The 10,866-nt window shown below is 41.5% G+C and overlaps 1 protein-coding gene across 3 annotated transcripts in view; it reads left to right on the top strand.

The window, feature by feature from the left end:
• Window positions 1–311: 311 nt before the first annotated feature.
• Window positions 312–10,866, top strand: part of DCP2 (decapping mRNA 2) — a 54,552-nt gene continuing 43,997 nt past the window's right edge. Inside the window, exon 1 of one of the 3 annotated variants that reach the window (XM_022591377.2) lies at window positions 312–702. In XM_022591377.2, coding sequence (XP_022447085.1) covers window positions 650–702 — 53 coding nt within the window. In that variant the 5' untranslated portion in view covers window positions 312–649. The remainder of the gene's footprint in view (window positions 703–10,866) is intronic. The other 2 variants (XM_089908426.1, XM_022591368.2) reach the window with 2 other exon arrangements.

The following is a 10,866-nucleotide window of genomic DNA, read 5'->3' as shown; positions in this document are numbered from 1 at the left end:
GTAGCGAAAGGAGACACAGCCCTTGGCCTGGAGTTGCTGGGGGCGGCGGTGAATGTGTGCGCGGGATATCTGGTGAAAGAAACCACGCATGCACACTCGTGCTGAAAGCGCCCACAGGCTCTGCAGCGCAGAGGTCGGAGCGCCTGCTCGGTCACGGAGCGGCGGTGCAGACCACGTCGAAGTCCTGGATATTGGTCTTGGGATCTAGTCGGAAGACCTCAGCCCTCCAGACTTCCTAATAGTGCGACGGAGGCATGGTGCGCATGCGTCTATCCACCTCAAGGCCCAGTCCAAGGCGGCGGGAAGTTGGTTTTCTGAGTAGCAACTGAATAGCTTGAAGACGGATTGGAGCCGACGGACCAATAAACAAACGTCTCATTGGCTTAGCTTGCTCAGGCTGCCGGTTCTCCAGCTTCCCATTGGCCCTTTCAAGCAGATCAGGGGCGTGGCTCCAGGAGCTCCGCCCCCGCTCCGCGGCCCAGCCTTGGGGTCCCAGGCTGAGGGAGCCGGGCGGAAGTGAGCGGGTCCCGCCCCTTCCCCCTCTCGTTTTCGTCAGAGCCGCCGCCGCAGCCGCCTGCTCTCCGTGCCGTACCCTCGGTCCCCGGCCGCGCGGAGCCGGGATGCACTGCTCCTGCTGTGGGCCCTCATCATGGAGACTAAACGGGTGGAGATTCCCTGCAGCGTCCTGGACGATCTCTGCAGGTACTGGGGCGCCCCGCGCTGCTCCGGCCCCTTGTCCCCTACTCTTTCTCTAAGTTTCGGCGACCCCGGACGCCTCCGCGTCTCCTGCTCCGGCTCACATCCTTGTCCGGGCTTTCCGGTCCCGCCGCTGCTCCCTTTTCCCCTCGACCCTTATCTCGGACGACACCACCCCTCTTTTTCCGCCGCAGCCTCCCTGTTTCTCACGCCCCCCTCCATTCCTCCTCGCGCAGCGCTGGAATTTCCTCATTTTCTTAGTTCCCCAACTACTTTGATTTCCCCACAAGCGAAGCAGCTTCGCCAAAGCGTGGATCTTTGGCATTTTGGGGGCAGCCCCTCCCCCCTCCCATTGCTTTTTCTGGCTCTTTGGCTTTCACAGACCGTTCTACCCCCTCCTCCCTCCATCTCATTTCCCCAATTCTGTTGAAAGACCCCAAGGTTTTTAAGTTTTAGAATCCCAGGTTCTCGGACAATCCCAGGTTCTCGGAAAATTGCAGGGAGCAATTTTCAAATTTACCATTCCCCCGGAGTATTCTTATGGGTCCGTGGCGTTCTCTGTAAATTGCTGTAAAGAATTATTCTTTTGTTTATCCCCAAACTTATCATTGGAAGTGGGAAAAAAAGTCTGGAGTTCCTTCCCCCCACCCCCTCCAATCTCTTAATTATCCTTCTTAAAGGAAATTCTCAACCGCTGGGTTTTAACTCATGGAGTACTTTTACAAGAGAAATTTCCTGAGTTCTTCTCTCTTGTTGGCTATGATTTCAGATAGCCAAGCAAGTGTAAAATGGCCTTAAAATTTTACTTCAGGAAAAGGAACTCATTTTGGTGCAGTAATACCCTGAGTTGTCGTCGGTGTAAGTGGGTTGTGAAGTAATTTTAATTACAAATGAGTGAAAGCTCTGATTAAAACAAACACATTTCACGTATTTATGTCTAAAAGTCTGACTTTTAGTAGTTGTGTCGCATTCACGCCTCTTTTAATGGGAAAGGAAGAACTAATACTTGTGGAGTTATTACTGAGTGCCAGGCAGGCACTGGCTGCTCTCTTCACATGTATCATTTAATCCTCGAAACCACCCTATTTGGTAGGTGCAGTTTTTTCCATTTTCATCTGACAGACTCAGGTTGTAGTTTACACAAGGTCACATTCATCTTAATTTAGAAAATCAAGATTTAAGACCTAGGCCTTTTTAATGTCTGCTTTTTTTCCTACGCAGGTGGATGAAATAGAAAGTCAAGTCTAATGTTATATCCTCACAAAAGAAAAGTACATGTAGATAAGTAAATAGACTAATTCTGCAACCACTGAGAATTAACGTCACTGTATTTCTTTAGTGATGGTATGATTATAGCTTTTGGAATATGATAGACTTGAATGAACCACTTAAAAGGCCCTCATTTTCTATGATCATTTTTCTTAAAGAGGTTTGATGTCTGTCTTAGGTAAATGAGTGGAAGAACATATACCAGATGTGGGATTATGATTTTTATTTTCTTATTCATATTTCCAAGATTTTTTAGAGGATGTACATTTTATAGTTAGAAAAATTAAGTATGAGTAGTATTTGGAAAGGTGAGCAATAGTTTATGAATTAATAGGGATACAAGTGATTTAGAAAAGATGGGTAATCTTATACTTTTTCAGGCATCTAAACTAATTGTCCCATTAGTATTGGGTTTATTTTGTATATTATGGAGGATTACATTATTTAAAGAAGTCAGATCACCATTATGAAGGTGGTTGATTTTATGTGTGTAATCTTACTTAAAAATAATGGTGTTGTGTTTTGTAGACTTCATGTTAAACATCTGTTGTGTTAAATAAAGATTCTTACTTGTTTTTCTAGTTAGTGTATTTAAGCTATTTTATACAAATTTTTTGGAATAGAGAAAAATTTCTTTTTTTCCTTTAAGAAAACTTTTTGTAATTACTGTGTTTTGGCTCTGTAAGAATGATGTTTTTAAAAATTAGGGCTAGCTACTTGTTAAACTAACAGTGAAGCTGTTACCAAACCAAACTTGGGTCTACTCCCCTGAGGTGCAGAAAAGCCTATACTGCCACTGTTTGTGGTTGAAGGGAAGTACTGCATTTATTGCTGGGCCATGCAAGGAAGAATGGACAGTTCACGCTCAAAAGACAAACTCCCCAATGGCTTTCAGGGAAGGGTTTTTAAAGGCAAGATGAGGGAAAGGGTCCAGGGTGAGTAATCAGCTCGTGGACATCCTTCTGATAGGTTGGTGGTGAGGTAACAGGGTGGCATTTTAGGAATCTCAAATTATCAACCTGGTTTCAAGGGTCTGAGGTCTGCTTGCTGGTGGTTAGCATATGCAGTTGACTTCTTCCAGCTGCTGGGGGTTTTAGTTTCTGCAAAACAACTTTGGGATATGGCTCAGGATATTATCTATAGGCCTTGAGGAGGAACTAAAGGTCCTTGATTTTGTTTTATGGCTAAGCCATTATTACTTTGTCATGCTAGACTGCTTTCCTTTGTTTCTGCATTTTCTTGCTTTTCTGAACCAAATTTAGTCTAGGAGGCTAAAACTTTTCTCTGAATAAGAGGTGACTGATAGGGGGTGGGAATGTCTTTTCCCAGGAAGGCTCCTGCTCCGTTTTAAAACCAAATAACCATTTCTTAAAACTTGAGGTTTTAAAAGTAATACCATTTTCAAGTTAATATTTATAATATCTTTGTTGATTAAAGATTAAAAAAAATTTTATGTATGTATGTATGTATGGCTGTGTTGGGTCTTTGTTTCTGCGCCCAGGCTTTCTCTAGTTGCGGTGAGCGGGGGCTACTCTTCATTGCAGTGTGCAGGCTTCTCTTGTTGCGGAGCATGGGCTTCAGTAGTTGTGGCTCGTGGGCTCTAGAGCACAGGCTCAGTAGTTGTGGTGCCTGGGCTTAGTTGCTCCGTGGCATGTGTGATCTTCCCGGACCAGGGCTTGAACCCGTGTTCCCTGTATTGGCAGATGGGTTCTTAACCACTGCGCCACCGGGGAAGTCCTATACTTCTTTTTTAAGTACCTGCTGATTTATAAGTTTGGTCTTGACTCTTGTTTTTACTCCCTTTGTATTTTCTCCAGTTTACTTATGATCAGTACCTGTAAGGGTTTTTTTGCTTTGTGTTATTTTGATTTTTGATAAATTACATAGTCCTGCTAATCTTGTCTATGTCAGTTATTGACCATATATTAATATGTTTTGGAGGAATGTAAAATTTGAGAGTGATTTTTATGTGAAACATTAGAGCAAGAGACTTACATTTTCAAGATGTGACTTTATAACCATGAGACAGCTTATAACCTAAGACATGAAATGTTATTTTTCAGGTGGTTGAATATGGGACATTTCATTTACAGGAATACTGTGCAGCCATTAGAAATTCCTCAGGCAGTTAGCAAACAGTAAACTGAAGGAAAATGTTTGTGTCTTGAAAATGTACACAATATACTACTGAGGGTAATAACTAGTCATTTTATGCCCTTTGTTAAAACAAATTTTAAAATGTTTTGTATATGTATGTTTGTGTGCGTGCACAGGAGAAGTCTGAAAGTAATATAAACTGATAAAACTGGTGACTTCTGGGTGAAATGGAATTGGAGGAGAGGAAGGGAAGACTCTGGTGTAAAATGCTTTAGTGAACCAAAATTACTTTATAATAAAACATGTACGTGTATGTAAAAAAGTAAATCGGCACCATTTTATGGTGATATTTGCCTTTGGTGCGCCATGATTTTTGACATTAAAAGTAAAATACATAGTTTTTCAGTACCATTTAAATAATCTTATTAAAGATTTGGAAAGCATGTTTTTAAAGTAAAAACTGAAAACTGCAGTTGGGTAAGTTATTTCCCTTAAAGAAGTGTTTGGAGTTTTTTATAAGCCCCGTTAGAATTAAATTGTAAAGCCACTCCAGTGTTAAAAGGAGAAAGGTATTTTCTAGCAACTAATGTTGCTGCTATTTTGGTGATCGTACAGGTTAATTAAATAATTTGTGTTTATCTTCAGCTTGCTGTCTTAGTGTTCAGTTCACTGGAAACATTTTTGTATTAATTGTAGTCCTTGTGCTAATGCTTTGTCTATCTGTGGGAACATTGGAAAGGTGACATTTTTGTTAGGTGGAGAAACTTTTCCCATAACAAAATATTGTGGAAAGCATTTTATTTTAGCTATTAAAATATACATATGTATGTATATACAAACACTTTTAAATCTTTAAAACAGATCAAAAACATTCACAGAATGAAAGCACTGAAGTTTAATTTTCCTGTATCAAAATTTCCTATTTCTTACAAAGTTTCTTAAAGAAGTTAGCCTTTCAGTATTAAAAAATGTACTCATCTGTAAGGTTTAAAAAAAAATCAAGCAGTACGGATGAATTTATAAAATGAAAAGCAACAGTCTCTTGCCCTACCCCTTTTATCCCAGTTCTGCTCTCCAGACTTTTACCTGTTTTGTGTTCAGTTCTTCTGGTGGATATTTCAATATTTTAAAGTATACTTGCACCAGTTGCTATCAACTTTAGATATTAGATTGAGGATTTAGTGTATCTTGGTAGATTATTAAGTGATGGTTTAGTTTACACTTACTGTTGCCCTTGTCCTACTTCCAATACAGTTATATCACTATTTTAAATCGTTCCATTGGTTACCTTCGTGACTTTAATATACTTAAAGTTGTATTTCTGTTTTACGGACTTCAGTGTCTCTTGAGTCTGTATTTGATAAGGTGAGGCACTTAGTGCCCCATCATTTCTTCTGTTTCTTACCCATGCCCTCAGTTTCTATCCAGGTGAACTTAAAATAGAAATTAAGATTGATAGTATTTACATTACATTTTGTAACCTTATGAAGTCTTATACATTTTGCTACTGGTTGATTGCAAAAGCTGAATAATAATAATGGCATTTGTTATACAGTATTACTTTGTAAATGTTTTTCACAGTAGAGACAAGTCTACAATGGTTAGGATTTTGTTTCTTTTCCATCTGGCCATAGTCAAGATCCTTTTGTAAGAATCTTGAAAGAGAATGAATGTCCTAATGAATTCTCTTTTCTTACATTCTACAAATTGCTCAAAATAATAGTTTAATTTTTTCTTTTGGAGAAGGAAGCATATGCTTTGTTCATTATTCCCTGATTCCTTCTAGCTATTCTTGAAATAATATTTTCACCTTTTGTTCTAATTTTGGCTTTTTTGCTTCATGTTTGGACTGTGATTCTCTTGTACATTTACCCTTCTCCCCCAACATGCCCAAAGTTTCTTGCTGCCGTCCACCATCACCCCCCATCTGCTCCTTTATTTTTTATTTATTTTTTTAAAGATTGTTTTTTATTTTTTAAAGTTTTTAATTTATTTTTTTATTTTTGGCTGTGTTGGGTCTTTGTTGCTGTGTGCGCGCTTTCTCTAGTTGCGGCGAGCGGGGCTACTGTTTGTTGCGGTGCGCGGTCTTCTCATTGCGGTGGATTCTCTTGTTGCAGAGCATGGGCTCTAGGTGTGCAGGCTCAGTAGTTGTGGCTCACGGGCTCTAGAGTGCAGGCTCAGTAGTTGCGGCACACGGGTTTAGTTGCTCTGTGGCATGTGGGATATTCCCTGGACCAGGCATTGGCAGGTGGATTCTTAACCACTGCACCACCAGGGAAGTCCCTGCTCCTTTATTATATCCTTGGTCTTACCCTCAATCATACTAGTATCTACTGTTCTACAGAATTCTCTTTTCCTGGAGAATGCCGTCTTGGAGATCTCCGAGAGATCCAGATTAGATCTCTCTTAGTCTAATCTGGACTGGTTGCTTCTTAGTCTTGCCAAACAACTGGCACAAAAGACTTCCTTTTCCCAGCTCTCCCAGGTTGTATCTCTTCTTTCTTGAATCCTGTTTTATGCTTTCTTGGCTTTCATTCTTGTTTTGCTGGTGTACATTCTAAAGTAATTTCCTTTGAGGGGGTCATTAGAGAGTAAACTTTCTGAGTCCGTATATGACTGAAATGTCTCTTTTTCTTCTCACAGTTATGTTTCCAGGTGGTCCAGGGTCCACACTTTCAGTACCAAGGTTCCAGGAGATATCCTCAACACTGTCTTTTCTTCACAACCAGTTTTTTAATGTGTTTAATTTTTTCTTTGTCATTTAGATTTTCCTTAGACATTGGGTGATTTTTGGTTGCTGTTTCATATTTAAGATGAGGCTGTAGAGGGACTTACTTGTTGATAGGCTTCTTTATGAGAGTAGATAGGGAGCTGACTTTTATGCTGGGAGACCCTTGAATACCAGTGTGTAGGAGTTTTGCTTTGGGGTGCCAACACTCAAACCTGTCTGCTAAAGTTAGAAAAGGGCCTTGGCTGTTGTTCCTCCTTCCCCCACCTTTTGTAGGAGAAACTCCTGACTGTCAGAGGAATGAAAGAAGAGTGGATGTTCTCCTATTACATAAATAGACCTCTCTGTTACCCTTTTTTAAAAGTTTTATTTCTTATTCTCATCTTCCAGCTTAGCTTTCTTCATTTGGGGCTTTTCTGGATTGGGATGGGAATGGGATTGGATTTCTCTGTCTTAGGCATTTTCTTACCCCATTTTAGATTGTGGTTAGTATCCTCTAGAAATTTGTTGAAATGCAAATTTTAAAAAATATTTATTTATTTATTTAATTTATTTTTGGCTGGGTTGGGTGTTAGTTGCTGCACATGGGCTTTCTCTAGTTGCGGCCAGTGGGGGCTACTCTTCGTTGCGGTGCGCGGGCTTCTCTTGTTGTGGAGCACAGGCTCTAGGCACGTGGGCTTCAGTAGTTGTGTCACTCGGGCTCAGTAGTTGTGGCTCACGGGCTCTAGAGCGCAGGCTCAGTAGTTGTAGTGCATGGGCTTAGTTGCTCCGCGGCATGTGGGATCTTCCCGGACCAGGGCTCGAACCCGTGTCCCCTGCATTGGCAGGTGGATTCTTAACCACTGCACCACCAGGGAAGTCTGAAATGCAAATTTCTAGTTAAAGATAGTAGACTGAACACAAACATCTACTCCACAAAAAGAGTAAAGTTTGGCAATTTTAAATGCATAACCCACAAGTAAAGGAAGATTGGGTGAAGAGATGAGCAACAAAACTTGGAAACCGTACAGCAGAAGGGAAAGTGGCATATGACTTAGCAGACCTGATAGAGTGAAAGACTACTGTAGTAGTCAGCCTACTTCAGAATTAGAGAATGTTGAAAAGTGGCAGAAGTGAGTTTATGCATCCTGTATACATATTGAAAACCATCCTTCTTCCCCTGCTCAGCTCCCAGAATGTGGCAGCCTGGGCTTTATCCTCCAGATAGGCGATTGGAAGGTTCTTGTCTAGATGATCAGACTAACCCACGAGGAAACACCTAAAGACACTAACATTGGAGGTTCCTTGATTAAATGGCTCAGCCTGATCACCTTAAGTGGTGCCTCATAGTTTGACAACCTTCCTAATTAGCTTTGTGGTCTATCACATTAAATACGAACATCTGAAATAGGCCTCTTAACACAAGAAGTAGAGCATAAAACAAGCAACTGAAAAGAATCAAACTATGTAGATAGAAGAAAACTTTAAAACAAAAAACCCCCTGAAAACTACATTGATCTCCTTAGATAGGTTTTTACAGTCATGGAATAACAGAATTATCTGTGAAAGCATAGTTTAAACAAAAATAGCCTTTCGAATTTTAAATATGAGAGTAGAAACAAAAACCTCAATAGATGGCTTGCAAGAGACTGTTTCCCGAAAGTAAGGGGGCTTGAGAAATTAGAGATAGGAAATATCAGAGAAAAGTGAAGAATCAAAGGATCAGTCCATGAGGTCCTTTAGTACTGAAGGAGGTGAGTTTCTAAATAGGTAAAGTCCATTGAATGGGTGATGCAGTGGATGAATAATAGACAACTGGGAAATTTCAGAACATTGAGGATAGAAGGAAGAACCTGGAAGCTTCCAGTCTGAAAAAACAGGTTGGGCAAAGGAATCTGAGTGGCTTCAGTCTTCACATCAAAATTATAGGCTGGCAGGAGCAGGCACTGTCTTCAGGATTCTGAAGGAAAATGATTTCCAACCTGGAATTCTTTACCTAGCCAAAGTGTCAAGTGTGAGGATAAAAATATTCTCAAATTCACCATGTCTTAATATTAATCTCCCCTGCATCCTTTTTCCAGAAGGCATGGGAGGATGTACTTCGTAAAAATAGGAAGTACATTAATTAGGAGGAAGACAGGATATAAGAAATAGATCTAAATACAGGATGGGGCTTCCCTGGTGGCACAGTGGTCAAGAATCCACCTGCCAATGCAGGGGACACAGAATCGAGCCCTGGTCCGGGGAAGAACTCACATGCCGCGGAGCAACTAAGCCCGTGTGCCACAACTACTGAGTCAGCGTGCCACAACTACTGAAACCTGCGCACCTAGAGCCCGTGCTCTGCACGCAAGAGAAGCCACCGCAATGAGAAGACAGCATACCGCAACAAAGAGCATCCCCTGCTCGCTGCAACTAGAGGAAGCCTGCGCACAGCAACGAAGACCCAGTGTAGCCAAAAATAAATAAATAAAATAAATTTATTAAAAAAAAATACAGGATGGAGGCGTTGGGAACTATAGGATGCTAGTGAAAGGATAGCATAGAATGACAGATGTGTATTATGTGAAGTGACAACCACTCCAGACTGGAACAGATCAGAAGGCTCAGGGATAGTCTTCAAGATGAAATGGATGTGTCTGAATTAACATCTTGAGAAAAAAAATTTAGGAAACTAGTGGAAGATTGAGTTAGTGACAAGTATAGAGAAAACAAAGCAAAGACAATAAGACATTTATTAATTAGTGGGAGAACAAAAGGTTGTGCTTTAAAGGGAAAACAGTCGTAGCTTGTCACATGGCTTAGTCTTGAATTGCGTTTGCAGAGTCATAGTAACGTAAAGACTGAATTTTTCTTTCTTTTTTTTTTTTTTTTTTTTTTTTGCGGTACGCGGGCCCCTCACTGTTGTGGCCTCTCCCGTTGCGGAGCACAGGCTCCGGACGCGCAGACTCAGCAGCCATGGCTCACGGGCCCAGCCGCTCCGCGGCATGTGGGATCCTCCCGAACCGGGGCACGAACCCGTGTCCCCTGCATCGGTAGGCGGACTCTCAACCACTGCGCCACCAGGGAAGCCCAAGACTGAATTTTTGATCTAACCCGGCGGTTATCAACTGCGAGTGATTTTGCTCCCCTCAGGGAACTTTGGCAGTGGCTGGAGATCTTTTTGGTTGTCACAGCTTTACTGGAGAGTGCTATTGACATCTAATAAGCAGAGGCTATGGATGGTGCTAAACGCCTACAGCACACAGGACAGCTCCTCTCAACATACAATTATCAGTTCCAGGTGTCAACGGTGCTGAAGTTAACACACTAACCAAACTAAGATATCATTTTGTTCGGAAGATGGAGAGATGAGAATGGTGTGTAGAATGAGAGTGGGAGGATTGGAGTTGTTAATTCTTCAACTTCCATAATGGAAATCAATAGAAAATGTCCCAAACTGAGAAAATAAGATATAGCAGACAGGTGTTTTTTTTGAGACTTGGTGTAAGTTAAATAAAGTCAGATAAAAGAAGGCTAGTTTTTCCAGTGCTTTTTGTCTTTGTGTATCATCTACTGGCTAGCCTGAGACTTGGGCAGTGGTCTGTCTCATACATCGTTCAGCTCACAAAGTGTGTGGTATGCTGTTTGTATTCTAATCCAAGTTTGTGCAGTTTGGGGTTGAGCCTCAGAGTTCATAAACAATTTCGTGGGACCATTTTCCTGAGCTGCTCCTTTTCTGCTATCTCCCTGGTACTTCTTGGCTCCCCTTTTTGATGAAATTGAATATTGAAAAATGGCAAAAATGGAAAGACGCTCTACCACACATTTCATGTGAGTCTGCTCATGCCTGGGACCAAGCAGCTGGAGGTTAGAAGTAAAATAAGCAATGGATGTTGGCCCTAATCTCTTGGGACCTCCCACCTCTTGCTATTGGAGAGGAAGGTTCCCGTCCATCAAAGTTTTAGTCTCTGTGGATCCCTGTTACAGCCACTGTTGCTGCCAAGTCTAACCAGTGTGGCATTGCTTGGGCTCTGGGGCATGAGAGAATGGAGAAAAGAGGAGAAATTTCCCCTACTGTCTCTGAGTGTTAACAGATTCCTTTCTTGATCCTTGAG

Source organism: Delphinapterus leucas, chromosome 3 (assembly GCF_059928025.1).
Source record: "Delphinapterus leucas isolate spDelLeu-1000000601 "Yukka" chromosome 3, BTC_Dleu_Yukka2, whole genome shotgun sequence".
NCBI lineage: Eukaryota > Metazoa > Chordata > Mammalia > Artiodactyla > Monodontidae > Delphinapterus > Delphinapterus leucas.
Note: the sequence above shows the minus strand (reverse complement) of the source record. Positions and strands in the feature narration are given on the sequence as shown.